Source organism: Anarrhichthys ocellatus, unplaced genomic scaffold (genome assembly GCF_004355925.1).
Source record: "Anarrhichthys ocellatus isolate YVR2014 unplaced genomic scaffold, GSC_Weel_1.0 scaffold470, whole genome shotgun sequence".
NCBI lineage: Eukaryota > Metazoa > Chordata > Actinopteri > Perciformes > Anarhichadidae > Anarrhichthys > Anarrhichthys ocellatus.
This window is the reverse complement of record NW_022280444.1, coordinates 1-25,482: the sequence shown is the minus strand read 5'-3', so window position 1 is coordinate 25,482 and position 25,482 is coordinate 1. Positions and strand designations below refer to the sequence as shown.

The window sequence follows — 25,482 nt, the reverse complement described above, 5'->3', positions numbered from 1 at the left end:
GCCCGGCCACCCTACGGAGGAAACTCATTTCGGCCGCTTGTAGCTGCGACCTTGTCCTTTCGGTCACGACCCAGAGTTCGTGACCATAGGTGAGGGTAGGAACGTAGACCGAGTGGTAAATTGACAGCTTTGCCTTCCGGCTCAGCTCCCTCTTCACCAAGTTGGTCCGGTGCAGCGCCTGTTTTACTGCTGCAGCCGCACCGATCCGTCTGTCGATCTCCCGCTCCATCTTCTCGCCTCGAAGTTAAAGGACAAATTTGTCCATGACCTGTGACGTGACTGTGACATTTATCATGTTGAGAGGGAGAAAAACGCATCAAACGGTGTGAAGTGATAGTAAAAAGCACTTTCACATCTTTCCATCAATTTGCCGCTGAATCAGCTGCGTCATTTTCTTTCCAGGAGAAAACACATTGATTCATGTCCTTCGATAGTGCCAACATTGGGATAATTGTTATGTTGTATGAGAAAACAAACTTCATGATATCAGGAGTGAAAGACGAATCGGTTGAGCATCCAAACGTGTGCTGATATGACTCATTATCGTAGTGCTGCTATAAGTCGCTAACAAAGAGACACAGGGACGCTGAGTGAGAGAGCATTTAAACCAGAGAGGGAGAGAGAGAGAGAGCCGAGCGGAGTCGCAGCTCATGAATCATCATTCCCGCAGGATGTCTGGCCGCATTGCCCGGCCTGCCCTTTGTGTGGCCCTGGCACACTGCACTGACTGGGAGCGCTCCGACCTTTGACCTCGTTATAAAAGAGCTCCTGTGGGGGCGATGGCGGCTCGCCGACATGCTAATGAAGCCACCCTCTAGTCGACGAATGCAAAAATCCCCCTTACAACTGCGACCTCAGTGGGACTTTGTGAAACTGAATCCATGCTGCCGAGGTGACATATTGACTACGCTGTTAAAGGCCACAAGTGAGCCCCGCTGACCCGCACGACCTGTGTTTATGTGCAAATGTGTACGTTGTTTTCTGTGTGTTTCTATAGTTTGTGTGTGGATGTGAATTTATGTATGTCTGCCTCTGTACATATATATATATATATATATATATATATATATGGGCGTGTGTGAGATATGCAAAAGCCGGCTGCACCCCCGGCTTTGTAGGTGGCGACACACTGCAGTCAGTATGCCACGCAAACCGGGTCCCAGGGTGGAGCGGGGGGGTCGGGCAATAGCCACACAATGGTGGGCTTTATGGGCGGGTACGGCCGACGGTCCCCGTCCTTTTCGGGGCCCTCCGCCCCGAGACATTTAGGCTCGCTGAATGTTAAGCATGGTCACATTCTCAACGTGTGTGTCCTTTTGTGCTGACTGTGTCTGCCGTCTTCCTCCACAGATCGAGAATGTGGACGCCTGCCTCAGTTTCCTGGACGCCAGAGGAGTGAACGTGCAAGGGCTCTCGGCTGAAGGTAAGACGAATAAACAACACATCATTCAAGGCCTGATTAAACTCATAATTAAATCAGCAGGGAGCGGCACAAGACGGATCTCCCTGTTGTATCTCTAGACCTGGAAAATTCACTCGGCTCCAGCGCCGACCGACCTTCTGCGGGTAGCTTTCCATTTCTCCACAGGACCGAATACCTTCGAAAAAAGCTGGTCGAAGCCCCTTTCCAAGACACACTATTAAACTTCACGGCAGTGGAATTTACCACGTTGGTATCGTGACAGGGTGCACAGTTTCTCCATCTCCAGCTTTCACTACGGCAGTGTAGGCAATCATTAGGGCATCAGAGTGGATTGTGGGAGGATAAAAAAACAACTCCAGCGAGGGATTCGTCGCCCCGACCATCAGGGTGTACAGAACACGGATCATGTCAAATTGAACGATAAGCTAAAAATTGTCTCACAAGGCCAGGGCTGAAATTACAGTTAAGTTACCAAACGATCTGTGATGATTTTGTTTTTACACTTGATTTGGACTCTGCAGGAGGAACATGAGGTTCCCTCAAAGTTCCTAAATGAATCCAACTGCAGTCAGTTTGTTTTTTTCACTGCATGCCAAGGAGCTTATCGAAAGTGTTGCGTGTAGCATCACATCGTGTGACGTGTCCCATTCGACACCTGTAGGCCACACCTGACAAGTCATACATTAGCTAGCTTCGGCCCACACTGGAGAGCAAATAGTTGCTGTCCTGTGAAAACCACGTAAATGTCAACTTTCCATGTTTTTAGCCCATATACAACTTGGTAGCGATGTACTGTATTTTCAGTGAGGTTGCTTGGAATGTGTCCTCCGTCTCTCATGCATTCAATTCAATAGGAAGCAGTAAACTCATCATCCCCACCAGGGAGTGCGTATGTGTGTGTGACACTGCACGTGAATTAACACGACACAAATTTCTTCTCTGCCGCGGTGCCAGCAGCTGATCAGCTCAGAGCACATCCACCTGGCTCTCTCTCTGTCGCTCAGCCACACCACCCTACAGGGTCAAGATGTGAAACAAATGCTGCTCTTCTGGAGCTTTGACACGTGTCGAAGGGGAACCTAGTGGCGTATCTTGATTCAAAGAGGCACAAATGTTTTGTACAGTTTACAGTGTAAAAATGCTTTATAAAAATCTAGAGTGATCTGAGAACTAGTACAAGCATGTCTCAAGTATACCCACCGAGAATGTCCCCAGCTGTTATTTAGAACCCGCAGACCCCATGTTGTTTCTGCTCCCCTTTAAAAGCTTAAAGAGGTGGGCGTGTCCTTGACCTCTCCAGCAGCAGAAATAGCCTGAGAGGCTGACACACTGACCGACAGCTCTAAATCCTGCAGCACTAAAAGCAGCAAGGGTGACTCGCTGTAAATATATGGGCTATTGGGTTACTCTGTCTATCACTGTTGCTGCCGCGTGTCATCACTCACTTCCCTCTGCCCGTCTCTCTCTCCTTCGCTCCCTGCCCGTGTCGGCCTCGGTCTCTTTCTCTGTAGGCCGTGTTTGCTCTCCAGATTCTGTTGGCTGGCATATGTGGCCTTTATTATCTTTTTACAAGGCGTGGGTTTGAAACTCAAAATGGAATGTTTGATGTGCATACAGGCACATGTTTTTTTTCCTTCTCCTCAGAGAGCCTACTTATTGTAATAACCTCTCTAGAAGTTGCCTTGCATCTCTCCGGTTGGGAGGCTGTAAACCGAAGCTCCGGAACAACCCATCATGCTGAAGAGCGTTATGGTTCCCCCTCAGACGTTTCCGCTGAGGGAGGTTACAGGCCGTAATGAAAACGAGGCACAGTTGTTGTTTTTTTCCAATGCAAGAACAGAACGTAACCCTACAGAGAGGTTGTCATTGTGAAACCAAGCACCGCTCTGTACAAGTACAGCAGGGCCAGTAGTGTGGCTCTAGACTCTTGAAAAAGGCCCCTTAGCACAGAAAATCTAAACCACCAGAAAATAAAAAAAATGTTTTACTACTTGAAATGGGATAATTATCGTCAGGAAGTTCAGTCTGCCATTACCAGCCTTAAAAAGCAGGTGTAAAGCTCCAAAACACACATTTCCTGCATCTGATAATGGGTTACAGTGAGGGGTCCTCACAGCAGGTCATTAAAGCCTCTTTCCACTGAAGGGTCTCTGCCATAGCAGAACAGCCTCTTATTGGTTGTAGAGCCAGAGGGCAGCCCACAGAATGACCTGCTCACCGCAATAAAGTCCCTCCTGCTTGATCTCAGTGGGTCCATTTCTTTTTTGAAGTGGGTCTGATTTCATTAGGGCCACTGGTGCTGGGGGTCAGCAGGGGGTGCGCACTTGGTCTCTGACCAGAAAAGCTCAGTGTAGCGCTGATACTTTCTAGCTGCAAAAAAAAAAAAAACTGGCTGTGTAATTAGTTTAAAAGATAACACTGGAACGATAGTTGTTTGAAGACCTAATTTGGAAATAAATGGAAGCCAAACAAATGAATTAAAAGCAAGTTTACACAGAGAAATCCGAGTGCAGCGGAGGAAGCAAAGACGCGACCAGCTGTGGCGTTGTAAGGAGAGGCCCTGACTGAATGTGTATTGTCTGGGGATTAAACCCAAAGAAAGGCTGATTAAAGAAGGTAAAGACAGAATATGTCATAAATGCTCACAGGGTATTTGTAGTCTTCTTCCTATTACCCGACCATGCTAGAACTTCTCCTTCTCCTCCTCCAAAGTCCTCTGTGACGAATGAAATAACTAACCTCTCCAAAAAATAATTTAAAAAAGATTGAATAAAACCACTGCAACCACTTAAAAGGCCTCCAGCGGCAAAGGCACATTTTCTCTGAGCGGGGGCCAAGCAGAAACACTTGTCCTCCGCACCGCTCCAGAGCGGCAACAGCCCTCCTCCGTTCAGGGGATGAAAGGTCTGTGGCAGCCGTAGCAATGTCCTATCGCAGTCTCACGGACTGTCACAACTTCTCCTCAAAAACTCTCAGGAAGTTGAAAAAGGGTGCAAAAGGTGAAACCTTGTGGAAAAAGCATCCAAAGTGCTCGTAGCTCTCCTACATCCTTCTTGGAGGAAAAGGACAGTGTGGTGCTCTCTTGTCTGTGTTGCCTTACAGTGCTTGAAGTTTAGGCAGAAAGTCACTTCATGCTTAACTTCTCAAAGTCCCTTTTCATGCATAAACCCTGCATACGTCCTGCTTTACAACTGCAGAGAATTCTTCTTCCAACATTGTGCAGCAAAAGCAAAATAATCACAAGATAAAACAGCAGTTTTTCTGACAATAACACTATTCTACATTTAGTAGGAACATCAAAAGGTGGCTCGAAGATCAGGTGACAGCAGGTCAACTGACGCAAATGTGCTGTGCTGTTCTGACCCTGACCGTCCAGGGCAACTTCCCCTTTGCGATGGATGAAGTAGCATCATTATCATTATCGTTTCTGTTACTTTTTACCAGTTGCCAGTAGTTTCAGCCCCCTTGGGGCGGCTGAATCTGCAACAAAGTCTCTCCCTAAAGCCCAGCAAAATGCTGCTGTTCAGACTCTCTAAGGCCCCGTATAAATTACCGCCTCATGGTGTTAGAAAATGCAAAAGAAAAAAATCCCGAGAGATTACTCTTCTCTAACTTTCACAGCTTGCAAACGGCACACTGTAGCCACGGATGGCCGGGGAGAACGCCTGAGCCTCGCCAAATTGAAAAATGGAGCGAAAAAGCCTGCGTCAGCCGCCGCTGCCCCTCCGCGTGCCAGCTCCCACTGAGGGTTTTGATCCGAAAAGTCCATTTCACAAATGGGTGCGTTAGCCACAGCGATCAATTCTTCCGCCTCTGCGACTGCTGGATCCCACCGCGGCTGCGTGTGTGAGTTCTGACTCAGGAGCTGTTGATGATAAACATGAACACCTCAGACAGAGCCGCCCATCGATTAGGGGCTTTTTCCTCGCTGTTTGTTGCAAGCTCAGCATTTTTTTAAATGTAACTTTATCTGCAGAGCTGCAGTTTCTGCTGCATCAAAAATAATGAATTCAATCTCCCTCTTAGACTTGAGTTTATTTTTTTTTTTTACATTAATGTGTTTTGTGTTATTGTGTTTTATCTGTCTTTTCGCCCCTTATCCGTGTTACTGTTTCTTTTCAGTTGTCATTTATGGAGTGAAGTCCAAGTCAGCTGGTATCATTTTGAATTTTTATCTTATCCATTTATATCATTTCACTGCACCAAAAAAACACTATCAGTTCCTCATTTCGTGGCAAAAGCAGAAGCGTAATTGAAGTTCCCGTCGTATATTTTTGGCTGTTTGGCCTCAGACGTGCCCTCACACCAGACGTCAGCCAGTTAAACACCAGTGCAGCAGTTCCCATGCTGAGCTTCACGCCTAAGTGAACCAGCTGTGTGTTAACAGACGCTTTAGACCGGAATCTATGACAACTGATTCTCCTCGTGAGCTGTGGCCTAAACTGTTCCAACACACAGTAAGTGTTACCTCGTGCTATATACAATTAAATGCTATAACTCTGCATATTATATACAGCACATCAGTATCTCTTCTAGTTAAAGCCAGTGTATAATTACTCTTAAAAAACTCATAAGCCTGCTGCACAGCAGCTGCACTTGCCGCTCTATCCCCGAGTGGCTTTTTTTAAAACATGTGTTCACTTTAGTGTTTGAAAGATACAATAAATGGTTTGGAAAATATTCATTTGAAGCGTCACGGGACACTGCTTTCATTCCAGGCGGATAAAACAAACAAAAGTCCTGCACTACTTTCACTCGCAGAAATGGCTTCATACCAAGAAGATGCATTTGTTCCATGCAGGGTAAAGATGTATCCCTGTACATGGTGGAGCAGCACCACAAGTACCACGGCACATCACTGACATTTCCCTCCCTGTCTCGCCCCCGCAGAGATCAGGAATGGCAACCTGAAGAGCATCCTGGGCCTCTTCTTCATCCTGTCGCGCTACAAGCAGCAGCAGCAGCAGCAACAGCAGTACTACCAGTCCCTGGTGGAGCTCAGCCAGCAGACCAGCAGCAGCGCGCCGTCCGCCGGCAGCCTCAAGACGCAGGAGATGCAGTCCAGGTACGCTGCGCTCCGCACAGTTGCATTGCAGTAGTTTGGTGTCGGCTTGGGTCTCATGTCTGGGGCAGATGGAGCCCAGAAGGTTAGGTTAATGTCACTGTTTTGAATTAGCAGACCAATTTTTTTTTTTTAGGATCTCTGCTGGCAGAGGGGTCGACTGACTTATGGCTTTTGGATGCTTAATTAGGTCCAGTTAGAGGTTTTGTAAACAGGAATTTGTTGGATATGACCGTCTCTCAGTGTGAAATGAATAACAGCCTTCATGGAACATGTTTCTCATCAGTGTTTCTGCTGCATCACCTCCATATGGAAGGTTTGACACGGAGGACTCAAGCTGACTAACGGACAGATTCACATTAGATTTAGAATGCAGTCCTAGCCTCACAATGTATGCATAGTTGCTTATTCACTCTTTGGTTGACAGTTAGTTAGAAGATCAATATGGCTCTCATCTCTGTCTGTTAAAAACAAAGCTACAGCCTGTTAGCTTAGCTTACCATAAAGACTGTAAGCAGGGGGGAAACGGCTAGGTTTGACTGGCGTTCTTTTAATTATGTCGTCTTGTTGCGCCTTCTTCTTCTGCAATAGTAAACCGGTTTCCCGCATGGAGAATTGGCACCACCTACTGCTTATCTCCATGAAACCAACTCCTAATAGTTGCATAGGATAGTGGATGGTAACAAGCATTCATTTTGCATTGTCTTTTGCCGATTTTCTGTTAAAATGTGCAATACATTTGCACGAAAACCGGACTCTTGTCCCTGGTTCTTCGCAAAAAATTTTCAACATTTCTCAATGTAGCTGTAGTGCAATGCTAAATCTGCAGAGCACTCTTTTAAAGGGACATTGAGTTTTGGTAGTAGAGGAACTTCATAATATGAAGATGTGCATGGTGCAGTGGAAGTCTTGGTCAAACAGGCAGCTAAGCACTAAAATGCAGTAAAAGCAAAGGAGGCCTGACCCTGTGTGATGTAAATAGACAGAACAGGCCCAGAAGAGCATCTAAAGGAAGGCCTGACATGCCACACATGAGCAGCATTCCCCCCGACCGGCTCGAGTTGCTGCACGGCCGCTCTGTTTGGCAGTGGTGTGTGTGTGTGTGTGTGTGTGTGTGTGCGCAATAATAGCAGTTAGTCCCAGCGCTTGAGGAAAGGGGCATGTGGGTAAGATGATATTGTCGATTGCTTTGGCCCCTGTTTGGACAAGTTAGGAGGTGGTAGCGCTGGGGTCGGTGTATTGTATATGTGTGTGTGTGTGTGTGTGTGTGTGTGTGTGTGTGTGTGTGTGTGGGAGGGGGTTATTAGGGGCACAGCTGCCTCCCATTCCCACACTCCCCCCGCCACAACAGGTGGAGACCCCTCTCGCACACATACTGTCCACAGCAAACAGTGAAGTTTCAATCACACAGTCCAGTCCTGGAAAGCATGCCAAGACAGCGCACACACACATACCGTTAAAGCCGTTACAGGAGTTCACCATCACAAAATACGAGGTCGAGTCCGACAACAAGTTGGTTGAGAGATACTTGAGGTCTTATTCGATGAGATATTCGTGGACTCCAATAACACATGGGAGAACATATAAATTCATGGCGGAAAAAAACTTCAATAAAGACTCCTATGAAGTGGTTCAGTTCATTTCCAAACAGACCCCTCTGCCCTCGCCGCCCATGGCCCCAGTAAAGTCACCCTCCCCAGGGGCTGATAAGTTAATCACGTCTGAATGTTGGAGGCCACAGCGGAGGTCAGAGGTTCAGCCCTTGTCCGTCAGCGTTAAAGTGAGCCATTAATCTGTGAGCTTTTGGGGATGTCCGCGCCATTCAACCTTTCACCGGGCCGAAGTAAATTCGCTCACTTCCAAGACTATGAAAATCAGGGAAAGGATTACAAATATCTTGCACTGATATGATCACACAACCTGTGTAAAGAAATGTCTGGAGGTATAGAGGAATTTTGCCTTAAGTGTGAGTCAGAATGGACTCCGGCGGTTTAATAACTAGCAAGTGCCCGCTTGGGCCGTGTGCCTATTTGGAAACTATTGCTTGGCTCTATTAATACTCGAGATCCGCTCATCGCTCGTTTTACTCCAGGGAAGCAAAGAAGAGTTCGGTTGTACCTTTAGTACATCCAGCATCCAGCAGAAGCGGTGAACTGCAGTCAATGACCAGCGACCTTTAAAGGCCCGCTGCGGACGACACGCTCGACCCTGAAGCTCTGCCCCCGCTGCTGCACAAGTTTATTAATATTGGACGTGTCGCATGTCCAAATTGGACCAAATGTGTCTCTGCACACCGTTGAGTCCCCATCAATACACCCACCAAGTGTGAAGTAGATTGGATGAATGGTTCTCAAGATATGCAGAGTTTTGAGTTGTTATGGGAAGCTCTTATAATGCAGTGTTACTGCTGCTCTTTTGACACACAAGGAAAAAAGAATCCATCCTAAACAGATTCTGAGATGACTTGACCTCTTAAACGCAACTAACTCACTGGTACAGTCTGTCATCACAAACTCATGCTGTGCCGTCAGACATCATTTAAACCCAAAGAAGTCTATTTTGAATTCTAGCGGAGATCACAGAGTTTTCCAAAGCAGAAAGAAATCATATATAATATATAATATTTCAGTATAAAATGGCGCAGCTTGAATACTTCAATATGATGGAACGACGCAGCCATGTAATCTTGAATATTTCACACATTGTAAAGATTATATAGCTTTAATGAATAGCAGGAACAAGTTGATACAGACTATATATGATGCTGTCAGACAGTGTGGAATAAGTTGTTTCCAATCAATATTTAAGAGTAAGCGTAAGTAAAAAAGAATAGGTTCATATTTGCTTGAGCAATGTATGCTGCTTGTCTCACCCAGACTGTGTCGAATTGAATTCATCTGAAGAATCTCCTTTATGTAAAGTAGCATCGAACTACTGCACAAAGTGATGATATGTCTGTTGTCCAAGTTTGCTTTCTCTGCACTTTTCATATCGCGCCGTCAACTCCGAATCATTTAAAAGATTTCTTAGGTTCCTTTTGTTTGAGGCCTCACGCCTGGCTGGTGCGCACACTCCCTCTGCTTTTCACCCACTTTTGGAAGCACTGAAATGTAATTAAATGTAGTCATTAAAAAAAAAAGATATTTTTTAATTCCAATTTTCCACGGTGATGAATTCCTGCGAGGCCCGGCCGACCCCGAAGATTAAGCATTTCTGAGTAACATCATAAGCTATCAGATAAGCCAGGAGAATGGATGTTTTCAAATTCAAAATGTTAAGCTTTTTAAATTATCAAATTATCTGCCTCGCAGCTTCACAGAGGCGGAGACACACACCCTAACACACACACATTTGGCCTAGTGCGCATCTACAGTCGGGATATGGGGGAGCTTTCTATAGACAGCACCTGCTGGCCTGACTGGTTTCTCTGGGGCAGGGGATGTGTGTGTGTGTGTGTGTGTGTGTGTGTGTGTGTGTGTGTGTCCGAGGGGAACTCCCCATTAGACAGATTGCGACAGCCCGGAGCCACGGGAGGTTGACGGTGCTCTAGAAGGCAGGGGGGCCCGGGCACTGGCAGGGCGCAGCGAAAACTTCCCTCTTTAACTCGCCATGTCCCGGGGCGAACAAGTTGACCCCCTGATGCGGCGCTCCTCACGACTGCCGACCGCCGTGTCCCGCGACAGGAAGAGTCGTTTGCCCTACGGGAGAGCCAACAGCCTGGCCAAGCCCGACTCGTCTCCTAGGTACTGTTCTAGCTTGATATGAGGAGGACGGATTAGTGCTGGTGGCATCATGAACTGGTAAATGGTTTGGTTCCACTTGTGCTGTTTTCATTTATTTGTGTTAAGCTGTCATAGGTTGTCAATGCATAGATATGGATATTTTCCTGATCTTTGTCGTGGGATACTGTCAGGGTGAAGTCTTAATAAAAGTATTTTATCAGTAGTATGTAGTACTACACAATAAATACCCATTTTTGTGCTGCATGTGTGTGTTTGCATTGACACTCTTGTTATGTTGCTTGATACATGCTTGGTACATTTTAGTTATGTGTTTGTATTGCAACACTTCATGTTCTAATGCATCCTGGAAAGTGCTCTCATCTGAAAAATACTAAAATTACCTTTTTTAATTTAGCTAGGCAAGTAAATAGCGGCATACTGCTGTAGCACATCAAAACCTCACAGGTCAGGTTGGATGGTTTGGCGTACAAACCGTTTCACTTCGACGACAAAGTCACCGCTGTTTGCATCCGATGTCCTGCAAACGGTCACTGTTTCTTAGAAGCATGATCTTTCCCTGACTGACGTTTTCTATGTTGGGCTTAGTGTGTGAGCTTGATACAGAGCGACAGAGGACTGTGGCTCCACACACACCTTTGTTGTCGCTGAAAGTTTTAGATTGCCATGATGTTATTAGTTGAAATTGTTTGGTACCAGCTAACGTAGGCACACATCGTATTTTGTAGTTTTCTCTGGAATGGGATCTCTACTTAAGACTAGGGATGTTGTGGTTTTACTGTTGACACCTTAAACCCTTAGAACACTAGGACACTCCAAAATGACATGTTTTTGGAAGTTAAGTTTGGGCGACTTATATTGGTCACATGATAGGTGCAAGATGAATACAAGAGCTTGTATTCATCCCCCCCCCCCCCCCGACACGAAGGTTGGATGACATCTCATTACCTGCTGTCATCACGTTGGCCTGTAGTGGCTGAGCGCACGCCATTTTGGATATCAAACCCACCAGTTTGTGTCTGCCCTCAGGGCTGCGGCTACAATCAAGCTGAAACTGATATCGCTCACATTTAATAGGACAGCGAAGGCATCCAATATCGCTCGCATGTGCACCGCAGTGTCGTGGGCTATTAAACGGAGGCCCTGTTGATGTATGTTGTATTGGATCAAACGTGACAGACTGTAACCCCCCCCTCTTCTCCTCTTCACCTCCACCCCATCCCCTTTCCCTAGTCCTAAATCCTGCCCCCTCATGTGTTCTGGTGTCTCTTTTTCCACATTGGAAAGATCTTAAATTCTGTGAGTTGGATGAGCACTCCAGACTGGGGACTCTATACCATTGCCTTCATGTTTCATTGCATTTCATAAACCCGTAGGTGAGGGGGGGGGGGAAGAAAGCAAAAGCACAAAAGCTTTGCTTCAAGAGGAATGTGATGCACAAGTTTAAGCTCGACCCCTTTTTCCTACGAAATGCTGAAAAGGCGTTTTAGAGTGTGACAGGCTCCATTAATCTCTGTCTAAGCAGGTCCTGTCTGTGTGCTAAGTGCCATTTAGGGTATTTAATAGAGCACAAAACATACCACAGGGAGATGAAATGTGGTGCGGGCCGTGGGGGGGAGGGGCTTTGGAAAACGAAGAAGAACATGTTTAGTCGACAGACACCATTAACCAACGTGTCATGTATCACAGAGTTAATTAATGACATGACGTGAAGGCACTCGCCGCCATAATGGGAAACTAACCTGAACTTGTTTCCCCTCTGTTCTGCTGTCTGCTCCGGAGCTCGTTAGCATAACGCCGCGTCATGAAAACCCTGCAAGGTCAATTGGCAATGTACAGTGACTCTGCGCTTTATCGCGGGTGGTTTAAAAGCGAGGTGTAGATACAGAAGGACTGCGTGTGTTGGAGAGGGTGTGTGCATCTGCACCCAGAGTTAGACGGCTCGCTCTGTGACGGCTGATTTGATTTCACAGAATGATGAAAATGATATTGACTGAAAATCACCTCAGCAAGGCCTGAAACTTCTGCAGCAGTCCTTTTGTTGTACTTCTGCATGAGAGGAAATTAGGTGCGTCATCAACAGATTTTTTATAAAAGTCATGGCCAGTGTTTGTACTGAACCCTGTGCCTTGTGATACCAGTGTCTGATGGTATATCTGGGGCGTGCGATTCTTTTAATTTATTAAATCATATTTTTTTGAATTTCTTGTCCCTGTGATTATTTTATACTCAAAGCAATGTTATGAGTCACTTGTACTGTTGGTTCTCTGGTATTGGTTATTCACTTCGGGTCACAGAGCCAAAATGTAAAAGTCCGTTGGCATTTATTCATATTCAGTTTCATGCAAAGTCAAGAACTGCACGGCGAAAGCAGTCAGAGCAGGAAATAAGATGACTGCAGTGCGTCACTCAGCCAACCCAGTATAGGTGGTTTATTGTCTCGGTCCACTTTCGCTCACCAATGCCAAACCAGCAGCCCACAATCGCAAAACAGAGGACGAGTTGTTCCTCGTTGTGAGAGAAGACGGAAGTCTAAAACAGGCTGCTGGTGTTGGTTGTCTGTCCTCCAACTGAAGCACATAGCTCAACTGCTCCGGTCATTGTAGAGGACAGTTTGAAGACAGTGTTACAGTTGATGAACTTCTGCGGCTTCCCTCCTCAAAAGGGACTGATTGGAAAACTCAGGTTTCTGTCTCGGGTCAGCCTGTGAAAGGTATGAATACAAGTCTGGAATTCTCTATAAACTGATTTATTTGTAATATTTAACAGTCAAGAAGAAATTGCTTGCAGTATTCAAAACTACTTGAAGGGGAACTTGTTGTGTGCTAGTTATTTGATGCTATATCACATTAGTTTCTTTAATTTAGAACTCTTTTTATGTCGAGTTTTCTATGTACAATGGAATACTTTTGTAAACAAACTGAGTCGGTTAAGCTAATAATGTTAGCGGCCATTAGCTAAGCCTGCCTGCCTCAACACTGCCATCAACATAATATTTTGGTTACATTTTCAACCCTGGCCTTTTTTTCTATGTTTGATAGTGTTTATTTTCATAACTTCTTTGTAAAAAAATGCAGTTTTCTTTGACAAAAGAGTGAAAAAACAGCAGAAAAGGCCACATGGGTTTCAATGCTAACTGAGGTGCAGTTAGCCCAAATGTTTTTTAAGTGAAAATTATGCTATTGCTTAGAGTGGGGGGTTCACTTGCTTGCTTTTTAATAAAGCCAGCCACAAACAATATGTTGTTATATGAGGTATTTAAGCTAGAAAAATAAGAAGATATAAGCTTTGAATAGAGGCTCTGTTCACAGTTTATGACAACAAGTGAGAAACTCTCACATGGTTTGTGAGTCACACTGTTCGCACAGGACGTTACACTCAGAACATTTACACACAGGAATAAACAGCAGCCCCGCCACCTGGCCTGCCACTTTACATTGTTTACAGGGTGTAGGCACGATGATTAAAGGCATGTCTTTGTTCATAAAGCACTCCACAAGTAGCTTAACTACTTCCTGTCAAACACAAACGGAGGGGCAGCCCGCCTTGATTCCCCGTCTCCGTGAATGACTAACAGTGAGTGTTGGGTTGTAAACCATGACTGGTACCGTGGGCATTTCCTTTCGCCTATGCCTCGTGCGTAGTGGGTCTTGGGGTTTTTCTTCAAACGATGCCACAGTGAAATTCTTGTTTGTGAAAGTGTCTCGAGCTGTTTTATGTATAAATGGCTGGAGAGATGTTGTTGGCTTAGTCATAGGCGCGTGGTAATAAACATATGTGAGCCATCAAAAGAACTGAAATGTGCTCTGGCGTGCTACAGTACAGCATGCGGTATGCGCTTCTTCTTTTCTCCTCCCCAGTTATCTCCTCTGCTGAACGACTCCTCTCACGCACATTGTTACATTAAGGCATGGATTAAGACAATTCCAGCAAGACGCTGGACTCATTCCTTCTCTAACCGTGTTAACGGTCCCTCTGTCATCTGCTCTCTCTTCAGTCTCACAGCGCGATATGCAAGTCCTCCAGGCCACAGTGGAATAGGGTCCCCACAGAAGAAAAACACAAGGTAAATATGGCAGACACTTCATGTACCGCCTTTAGTTTATGGATTCTTTGTTGTCTGTGTTTTTCAAGTGCTTTTTGCATGACCTGCATGCCCTCACAGGGTTTTTACATTTTGCTTAATGCTTTTGTGATATTGTGTTACCACCTCAGGGAGGTCAAAGGTCAGGGTCAGCTACAGAGCAGCTGGTAGGGATTCACTGTTTGGCTCAAGGATACTGCAGCAGGGCGTAGACGGGCCTCATGGCGGCTTGCCTCACAGTGAAAAGACGTGCTACATATTCATTATAACACTCTCTGTTGCCTTTTCACAGGTGGTTCGGTATAATTAAACTAGGCGAACGTGTAATTGTATCGGTGCTTGTACATCATTTTCCTCCAAACCAGTATTCCGCAAGCGAGCAAATATTCAGTCAGTAAGAAGAATGGATGACAGTATCTCATTTGAAATGACTCGCACCAAAACTAGGACCAACTTTATGTAAAAACACATTGACCACATGATTTGAATTGCCAGTGGCCGCTGAGGAGCTGAGTGGATGAACTCATCAGTGAGTCCTTTGCACCAAAAAAAGGTCGCTAGAATCACACAAAAACAAAGAAAATCCAGGATCCCTGCAAAGTTTTCACTCAAACAGTTGACTTGCACTTAATATCTGTCCTCAGTCCAGCACTTTCACCACTTGAGAAGTCTTCTTCTGTGTGGTGTGTCCTCTGGGAATACCCCTTTTACATGTCTTGGCAGAAGAAGCTGCTGCTAAATAAGCCACCAGACATTATAATGACACTCTTTGTGTTGCCAGGCTCTAGGCTGCAGCCAGCATTCAGGGAACCACAGGCTTCAGCTACTCTTTTCGGTGTCACGTGAGCTAGTAAACCTATCAAACCCACACAAGGCCGCTGACCTTCCTCTCGTCTCGTTAACATAAGCATTGAGGCTCTCACACATGTGAGACCCACACATACTGTACGTACACACACCCCAGAGTCCAGTTGTCTGATGCTCGCAGCATTTGTTCCAGCTCGGGGGCAGTGGGAAACGTTGGCAAATAATTCCTCTCCAGCCGCCACTGAGCAATGGCAAAAATGCTGTAGCCAGCAGCTCCGGGCCTGTGGGTGGTAATCGGCCCGCTCACATCACAACCTCAATGCTGCTGCTTTACAGAAATAGCTCTTTCGTTCCCGCACAAATATGAACGTGCACACACACACACACACACACAACACAATGGTGATATTGTAACCATTGCCCCGCTGCCATCCGATCCTCATTCGTACAAGCGTGATTACCACTTTTAATTGCTTTCTTGCCATTTGAGAAGTCATTTTTAATCACCATGAACTGTCTCCTCTTCTATCCCTGAAGCGAGGAAGTTTAAGCGCTCCTACAATGGGACAACAATTTAAGTCTCTCCCACATACTGTGCTGAATGCGGCTGAAAGAACTTTCCCCTCAAGGTGCTGGAGTTTTTACTGTTTTTTAAGCTCTTTTGGAGACATTGAACTCGTTAGCCAGAGCTAAAGGAACTACCCACAACAGCAACAACTGTACTCGTATACAGTAAATTACTTTCATTGTTCTTAACACGGGCGGAACACGGCCACTGAATTTTTGTGTGCGGTGTGTTTTACACTTGGCTTTCCAAGGATGAGTAACTGGTGATTATTGGGTGCCACTTCTCGTGCATTTCTACACTTCCGAATTGTGTTGCTTCCTCTTGTTGGAACTCATTTCTTTCTCTCCAATGAACCGCTCTGTGGTCCTATTTTACGAGGACAGCTGTGCACTGTTGGGCAAATGTAATGCCTTTAAAGGACCATAGCTGTTTGCAAGCTTTAGTAATACATTTATTTATTTTTATTTATATAGCGCTTTTCAGAATACTCAAAGACACTTTACATTTAAAATCATCATATAAAAAAGCTATACACTAAAAACGTAAAACACACAATATTGGTCACACATTAAAAGCGGTTCTGAAAAGGTGAGTTTTGATTTGGGATTTGAACATGGAAAGATCGGTGCAGTCTCAGATGTGTTTGGGGAGAGAGTTCCAGAGGGAGGGGGCAGCTATGGAGAAGGCTCTGTCACCCCATGTCCGGTGCTTGGTCCTGAGTGGAAGGGACAGGAGGTTGGCATCAGAGGAGCGGAGCCGACGGGATGGATTGTGGTGGTGGAGCAGGTCGGTGAGGTAGGAGGGGGCCTGATTATGGAGGGCTTTATGAGTGAGGAGAAGGACTTTGTATTGGATCCGTTGTGGGGCGGGGAGCCAGTGGAGATTCTGGAGAACGGGGGTGATGTGATCACGGGAGTGGGTGAGCAGGCGAGCAGCAGAGTTCATGGATGTACTGGAGTTTATTTAGGATTTTGGATGATGTGCCATGAAGAATACTGTTGCAGTAGTTGATTCTGGAAGTGATGAAGGCGTGGATCAGAGTTTCAGCAGCAGATGAGGAGAGTGATGGGCAGAGACGGGCTATGTTTTTTAAGTGGAAAAAGTGAAGTTGGTTTGCATCCATGATTTAATGTCAGTGAGGCAGTTGGTGAGAGTGGAGTGAGTAGCAGTGGTGATGGCCTTTGTGGAGATGTAGAGCTGGACATCATCGGCGTAGCAGTGGAAGTGGAGACCATGTGTGACGTATGATATTTCCAAGAGGGAGCAAGTAGAGGATGAACAGAAGAGGACCAAGCACCGAACCCTGGGGGACGCCTTGAGACAGAGGAGCAGTGGAGGAGGTCCAGTTGTTGATGCTGATGAACTGTTGTCTGTTTGTAAGATATGATTTAAGCCAGGAGAGAGCAGGTCCGGTGATATTGAGGGAGGATTTGAGGCGGGAGAGAAGGATGTTGTGGTTGATGGTGTCGAAAGCTGCAGTGAGGTCGAGGTAGGTTTAGCTCCTTAACTACAACTTATCGGCCATTGATTTCCATTCATTTTTGTACAAACTCAATCAGCGCACTCTTTGACGCTTGTGTAATCCATCAGCGTAAAGTTTTTGTCAATGATTCAACAGTCTGCTCATTGATTTTCATTAAATACAGACTATAGTACCACTCAATGGCATCCTGGATTAGTAGAAAATGTGGATTTAAACTAGAGACCATCTTGTGATGGATCACACTGGCTGCAACGCCAAATTGTGCCAAGGGCCTAAAGTGAGGGGACCAATGGCCCCTTCCTCACTTCCAAAAAGCCGAAACCGATAGTAAGCGTTTTCTCCTCTGCAAGAACTGCTGTGGATAGCCAGAGACTGACAGGCCGACTCATGCGTTCTGTGTCCGATACAGTCCCAAGTCTGTCCTAAAACAGAATCATTGTCACATTTTTCATTCTCTGGCTCCGGTTTGCCGATGCATAATCAAACATGTATTTTGGAAGATGAAAGAATCTCATGATAAAAGGGACTTCCTTCTAAATTTCCATCTGAATTGCTTCAATCTCACCCTCATTTTCCCACTGTTTATCTCTCATTTTCTCTTGCAGCTACACTATCTGCATCCATTTCCCTCTCACTCCCATTCTCTCAACTCTCTCCTTTGTTCTTTTTCATGTCTTCTTAGGTTTTTTTTCCATCTCTTAATTGTTTTGGTCTCTCACTCTCTTCTGTTCCTTCCCTTGTTGATTGTACCTGTGGGAGCTAAAGGCCCTGGAGCTGCTGTTATCCATGCGCGTGCGTGTGTGTTTAGGGATCATGTAGGTGCTTTTAGTTCTGCTTTGCTGTGAGATATTTCTTTTGAACATCAAAATTCAAAGTCTCTTTTCCCACCCTGTCTTTCTCTCTCTCTCTCTCTCTCTCTCTCTCTCTCTCTCTCTCTCTCTGTCTCTCTCTCTCTCTCTCTCTCTCTCTCTATTATGGGGCTGCTAATGAACCAGTCCTTCTGTCGGACCACCTCTTCAGCTCAGTGCAAGTCTCTGCTCTCAGACCTGGATCAGCATCTCTAAACAGAATAAAGTCTGCTAGTCTCGTCACAGTCGGATCTTTTCAGGATCTAAGAGATTCAGAGGAACTGAATGTCGGCACATTTGCTGCTTCTCAACGTCAGTTTTATTTTTTTTTGCACTTGAGCACATTTTATTTTTGCACAAGTGCCTGTATAAAACAACGTTTGCATTGTTCAGCACATGGACTGACTTATCAGGCAGTTTTGTTTTCCGACTACACGTCGTGCCGCTTGCTTAGTCGCTGAGCCTCTTTTAAGTGAGACACCCAAAGTAAACTAGAATCTTTCCTTCATCTGTGTTTCCTCGTTGCATCACAAAATGCAGGGGATGGTTAGTCTGATGAGCTCGTAAAATAGCATTAGCATTACCAAGGGATAAATGCTTTTTATCCAGGTGTGTGTAGTATGTGAAAACAGTGCTATCTCATGTATCAGATTTATAATAGTTAACAGCATATTTAAAATAAAGCATACTTAATATACTTAAGTTAGGGAGCAGGCAGCAGTGTGTGTTACAGATGCCAGTTCTTGTCCTTTTATTTGGACTCTTTTCGGTATGAAATAGATTCCCGTCCAGTGATGCGCGCGAGGCCCAAAGACGGATCACCTGCTTTTTCAATTCTGCTGCGTTACTGACCCACATCTTAGAGTGTTTAAAGGACACTCCAGGGAAACGGAATATTAAGAGTTGCCCCACTATTGACTTGGCCTCTCAGCTGCGGGTTGCTGCTGTCACAGTGGGACAAAACAGAGTTGACCCGACTGGCTCCTGTGGTATGTTTGATAGATAGCGTGGCAGAGAAAGCCGAAACCTCCAGATGAATTGCATCATAGCTCCATCTGTTTGCCAAAGGAATAGAACAGCCCCTCAGGCATCAATACTTCATGTCAATTTCTGTCTTGTAGTTTTATTATGTGAAGACTTTAAAGGCAAAATGGAACATATGAAATATGTTGTTTCCACCCTCCTCCCCCTCTCCTTTTTTTTTTTTTGAACACTTCAGGATTCCGCCCTTTAAAAACAATTTCCCCTCCGACATCTCGGCTCCATCTGCGATACAGACGCGAGTGACATATTCGCGTAGCAAATCGATTATCTTTGCTAAAGGACATCACAGCAGCCTTCATGCACGGAGGCAGAAAGACACCAAGTTGTTAGAATCTATTCAAGGTTTTTCTGTTGTTATTTCTTTAGAAAGACCAGGCTATGGATGGAAACACCCACGGCCCCTCTGATGCAAGCAAGGTCGTCTCTTAGTGCCTGTTTTTTTTTTTTTTTCTCAGCATTACAATCTGCTCCCACCCTGTCAGCTGGGAGACTTTGTGACTGCTTCTCGTCTTTCTTTCTCTTGTCAGACGTATTTTGATTGGATTGACCTTGGCCCGCAGTCGAGTCACACAGTGCAAACAAGCAATCTAAAAAGATGAACATGTATATGAAATATATATGGTACGGACCACTCAACTGTGAGGTAAAAGGCAGCCTTTGAAATCGGTTCATAAAAATCGCATCAAACCACGATGATGATCAATAGTAGAAATACTGTATATCCAAGTTGCAGTAAATCGTGTTGCCATTTGTGTGCCAGATGCCAGATCTGTTTTTGGAACAACTTGAATACATCTGGCATAAAACAATGCAATGTGAAGTTATTGTAGAGCAGCAACAGGTTTCTGATGAGATAATTCTTTTGGCACCCTCGCGGGAGTCGAGACAACCCTCCAGCTGCGGCGGGCAAATCAACATTTGACACTGGCAAGCTTTGACTCTGTCGGGAGAGAAAGATTATGCCAAAGTGTGTGTGTGTGTGTGTGTGTGTGTGGGTGTAAGAGGCTACAGAGACTGACTGAAAACACACACCTCCATGGTAGGTGTTAGCGTCCGCCTTGGTTTTACTGTCAGTAGAGTTACAGCGATGCATAGTGACGACACATGAAGGAGGAATAAAGGGCCATCATACGTCTCTCCCTGTCTTCTGTAGTTCACGCCTCCTTCTTTCTCGACCCACGAAGGAGCACACAATGTCTTACAGCACTCACTTGATCTCTCTTCATCTCACACACTGACGCATGCCGAGCCCAGGGCCAGTAATCATGACACGATGGGAGAACCTTTTTTTTCCAACTCGTATTGAGTCGAAACTTTCCTCGCTTCTCTTGATGAGGTGGTAGAGTCTGTGCAGCACAGCTCAAAGCCTCACTCGGAGTCTCTTGTCTGTCTCTTTGAGTTCCGGGTGAGACTTGTTTTCCGCTCCCGGCAGCTTCTCTCACCAACCAGCGTTCAAATTTAAAGGATGGGTTCACATTTTTTCAGGTTTTGAACACAGAAGTGCCTTCTCTCTCTCTAGACAAAAATAAGTCATTTTTAATGTTTCTGCCTGATTAATATTGTCATGCAGAGCTCTGCCTCAAACTCCCAATATGTCATCTAAACATCCGAACCCCTCTCTTGCAGGTTGCCAGGCCCCTCCAGAGTACCTGCTGCAGGCAGCGGGGCCTCCAGGAGCCCGGGCTCGTCCAACCTCAACCGCCGAAGCCAGAGCTTCAACAGCATCGACAAGAGCAAGCCCCTCCAGTATGCCAGCGGCAACGACAGAGGTGAGGGCGGCGTGCTGCCGATCGTGTTAGAAAGCTGCAGCTCGGTAGGAGCAGATGGTAGGACGGAGCGCCCATTTTCACATTCTTCATCCTGGCCACTTGGTGGCACCACTGGCTCAGACAGGCGAGGCTGCAGAAAGGCCCTCACTCTACCAGTCCTCACCAGTCTGCTGAATCATCCCCAGTTCTTCATTCCAAGAGAGTTATAATGGACGCCGCTGAGTGGAGGCAGCGGCACATTTTCCCAGCATGGAAAGAGCCATTTGAGGGCCGACCGAAAGGGGCAAATTCAGACAGCTGCTCTGCCGAGCGCGACGAAGCTAATCAGAGTGATTATGTTTTCGAGAGAAGGGTCTCACAGTGGAGCTAGAGTGTGCGGTAGTTTATTTAATGTCAAACTGGTTATTCACAAATAAATAGTTGCCTTTACAGCCTTTCTGTTCAAAAGTAAATAAGCTGCTCGTAAAGGCTTTAATTACATTGACATTGGCTCACTAACTGTACTGCTAATAGCTTTAAGATTTCATTTTGGCTCATTCAGAAGATTCATCATGACTCACTGGCTCATAGAGTGATGATGAATAAAATCGATCCCACTGCTCAGTCATTTTAATAATTAAAACCAGTCCCGGCGGGTTTATGACATTATAATAACAAACTTTTTGCTTTGGCTCGAAATGTATGTAATCATGAAATGATGAGATCACTGTAGGATTCAGTCTGTAGAGTCGGGAGAGGATCAGCAGGAGAAGGTGGTGGAGGTGGAGGAGGAGAGCTTTTCTCTTTTTGATTCCATCTTTCTCACCTGCCGTCAGATCCTAAAAGTCCACGCAGGATGTGCACTCACCCTCACGACTTCTGTCTGAAACTTCAAACTCGTCAACGGAAGGAAGAGGGAGGGCATGGTGAGAGGTGATGAAGGTCACAAGGTGCACAGGGAGCATGTGCAAAAAGTGTTTGGAGCTGAAAAGAGAGCAAAGTGTAAATGATGAAGGAACTCTCATTTGCTTTCATTTAAAAATCAATTAAAAATCAATTATTTGTTTGGGTTTCTCCTTCAGCAAACACAATTACAAATGATTCAGTCGATCGGTTTCGGAAGGGTCTTCTTGAGTTTGTAGTTGCATTTCCCGCTTTCACATTCCCTTTAGTTTTACATCCTTTGATTTTGTTTTCTTTCAAGTTTTTAATATACAAATACATTATTCAGATATGATCAGACAAAGGTTCTGATAAAACACAAACATCATCTGAATTGTGCAGACCTGGTGATCTCAGATCAGTGCATCATGATCGGATAGTGAAGCCTGGCTAAAGTTAGGCATCATCTCAACAGTGAATACAAAATAGCTTCGAGAGCTTTCCCCATTTTTGTCAAAAGCCTGATCATGTTTATTCATCTGGACCACATCCTCATTACATCCAGTTTTAGAATGAACATAATATGCAGTTGATCCAAATGCTATTTTAATTTCTACTGGGCCTATTCATTTCCACTGGATGTTATGCTTATAGCTGTTATTTTGACTCAGTTGAGTCTTTTTGTTTTCAGTTCTAATAAAAATATAGTCATATTTCTGTATTTTGGCAGCTAAGCACCTACATACGCGGAGTAAAAATGGCCGTAGAAACCAGTTATAGTATGAAAATACACCAATTTTTACAGATGAGGGCATTAGTTTTGTGTTACACCCCTAACAGTGGCTGATCGCCCAGGAAAAGGGGCTACATGGGTGAAAGTCATATTTTTGTTTACTTGTTTCTATAACTATTTATATGTAAGGCATGTCTGGCCTCATGGGGGATGAAGAAATGCGTTTCTCTGCATACACAGCGTTGCTCTGACCAAATAGAACAACAGCTCAAAGGGCACGAAGAGCGCTGCGTCACCCTTGCTGCCGTGCAACTATTTAATTAGCTTCAGCCAACTAAATTGAAGCTTCGAAAGGGCATGCCCGTGATATTGGACCAAAGAAAGTTGGTGTTTGGTCTGCTTGTTGTTCGGAATCGGGATGAGGAGGCCATTTTGAAACTCGGAGAAGGTGGAGAAGCTGCTGTGTTATCTGTCTGACAGTGATGTTATAGGGGGAGCAGCTGGAGTTGAGAAGCGTTAGATAAGAGTGATAAAAAGAAGCAGAGGTTTGGAAGAGTACACACACGTCACTGCTGCAACACGTGCTGCAGGTTTTGACCGATCCATGCATCTGTGTGCATGTATGTGTGTGAATGTGTCATTCCAAACATGGGTGGTATCACTTGAATCCAGGCGTTCAATTTCGTGGGCAGACCAGGAGAAATGACATTTCATTTCTCGGCCGCTGAGGCAAAAAAAACCAAAAAAAACAAGACAAGAGGAGTCTGTTGCCATGGCAACGACAAGTCACTGCACGGTGAAAAGTGTGGCGCTGCAAAACCGCCTCCGGGGTGGTGATGGAGGAAGCGAAAGGGTGGGGGGGATCTCTAAAGACGGGGTTAATTGACTGGACACGCAAACAGAGATACGCCCACACACACACACACACACACACGGAGTCACGCAGATGTTTGTTACCCCCTTCCGTTCACATTTAACAGCTGCCCTGAGGGCCGCTGCACTATCTCTAAAGATGAAGGGTAACAGAGAGGACACAGACAAACACAGAAACACAAGCATGGATGCTGTCTCATCCATGTATATCAGCTGACTGTCTAGACACACACACACACACAGAAAGACGTGCACAATAAGTGTTTCTTGTCTTTATGCCAGCTGATTTTCCATCACATTAGCACATCTGGTCAGGATTCCTTGGCGTCGGTGTTTAGGTCAGGGGTCGGTAACCTTTACCATCCAAAGAGCCATTTTGCCCTATTTTTCACCAAATCAAATTTGTCTGAAGCTATTTGATATCACAGCTTATAAAGTTGTATATATAGTTATATTATATATACAAAAACTATAGTTTGCTGTATTTATGAAATTATAGAACAAGAATTGCTATTTTACCTGTTATAACAATATCAAGACTTGCTCAGTTAAACCAGCATCGTTGGCAGTGAAAGCAAATTAATACGTCCACGCAGAATTAAACTCTATTTTCTTCCAGGACTTTTCTTTTTTGGGATTTATCCATTGATAGTGTAGCCGATGGTTAATGTTGCGCCTATACTTTATGATAATAATAAAATAATAAACACGGGGCTCCATAATCTGTGCCAAGACGGCAGCAACTTTATTCACTCCTCCCACACTTCACCAGAACCTCATTTTCTCTTTCCGTCTCATCCTCCACAAAGCACAAAACACTGCTTCCTAGAGAGCTCTTAACGTGCTCAACATAATGGCTTACAATAGTTTACCGAGGGCGGGGGTCTGCAAATCATAATTAGCCACCTGCAGGGAAAGGCGCTTGACAGCAACGTAATAGATTCTAGTTGACAAACTATTAAAACATTTTTTATTTTGGTGGCGTTACCAGCCCCATTGAGCGGCCTTCTGAAGTCACGTTTAACGGAGGACTTTCCTTTTCTTATTATTGTTTCTTAACTATTGTGAAGTCCACACACATAAACGATAAAGGAACTAAACATTGATTGCTCTCCAGTAGGACAGAGACTTCAGTCACCAGCAGAGAGTGACAGATGTGTGTTGACCTCATTTATTGATCCATAATCTAGTAAACTTTTATGTGTAAGTGTTCATTTTAAAGTAAATGTGATGTGAGAGAGATAGAGCAAGACCCGCAGCGTTGTAACTAAGTCTGAAAAATAGAACTTTCCATGAACTGTGTCTGTTTGAGTTCATAGAGGAAGATTTTAGAGGAAGATCTTAAGTATCAAACACGACCTTTCATTATTAAAGACTACTTTACTTTGCCGACCCCTGGTTCAGGTTAAGCAAACTACTTGGTGAGGTTCAGGAAAGGATCACAGTTTGGGTTGAAATAAGCATGTTTTTTTATGTAACTTAAGTTACGTACATTACGTTACAGATATGTAACTAAAGTATGTTACGTAAGTTAACTTATGTACGTGACTTAAAATAAGTCAGCGTAGAGTTTTGGTTTCACACGGGACTCTAGACAGCGGTCTCCTGGGTGAAAGTCCTGTGTTTGTTTGATCCGTCCTCCTGCCTACACGGACGTGGTTAATGTTGATCGGAGCAGTTTCTCTGAGCGTCCTATATTGATGCGGATGGGTTTACATTGGAATTAGTTAAAAGCCCGGTGCATCTCATACAGATGCCACAATAAGCCTTGTGCGTCGGTATGAAGAGGGCGTGACCAAGCGCGAGTATTTGAGACCGGGCTGTGAGGATCTGATGGTTAAAATCTAATCCAATTATACCTCTGCTGGAGGTCAGAACCTTCTGTATTCCGACTCATCCCACCTTTCTAACCTGCGAGCTCATTACTGGAAAGCAGGAGAGTGTCTGCCAGAACATTGGCCTTTGAGATCTGCAGAAACAATGTTCTCTTACAGGCAAGAGGAGGTTCTGCTATTGCACTAATACACTTTCCCACAACTCAACAACACTTTCAGACGAGCCACATGCACTCTTTTGTTCGAATATTAAAACTGTGCATGCTTAGGTGTAAACACACAATCGCATGTCCACACAAACGCACTCACACACACACACACACACACACACACACACACACACACACACACA

The 25,482-nt window shown here is 45.0% G+C and overlaps 1 protein-coding gene across 2 annotated transcripts; it reads left to right on the top strand.

Moving 5' to 3' along the window:
* Positions 1–1,159: 1,159 nt before the first annotated feature.
* LOC116401469 (neuron navigator 3-like) lies at positions 1,160–23,767 on the top strand. Of its 2 annotated transcripts, XM_031879878.1 has the most exons (4): positions 1,174–1,423; positions 6,314–6,488; positions 14,223–14,291; positions 20,686–23,767. In XM_031879878.1, exons 1-4 carry the CDS (start codon positions 1,279–1,281, stop codon positions 21,035–21,037), a joined length of 741 nt encoding a protein of 246 aa, XP_031735738.1. In that variant the 5' UTR covers positions 1,174–1,278; the 3' UTR covers positions 21,038–23,767. The 2 variants fall into 2 exon arrangements, with proteins under 2 accessions (XP_031735739.1, XP_031735738.1); XM_031879879.1 differs by lacking the exon at positions 14,223–14,291 and having other exon boundaries at positions 1,160–1,423.
* Positions 23,768–25,482: the final 1,715 nt, after the last annotated feature.

Excerpts from the sequence above, each read along its gene's own strand:
- LOC116401469 (XM_031879878.1), top strand. The coding sequence starts at position 1,279 with ATGTTAAGCATGGTCACATTCTCAACGTGTGTGTCCTTTTGTGCTGAC. Across the intron at positions 1,424-6,313 it reads GCAAGGGCTCTCGGCTGAAG|AGATCAGGAATGGCAACCTG; the intron begins GTAAGACGAATA and ends TCGCCCCCGCAG. Across the intron at positions 6,489-14,222 it reads ACGCAGGAGATGCAGTCCAG|TCTCACAGCGCGATATGCAA; the intron begins GTACGCTGCGCT and ends CTCTCTCTTCAG.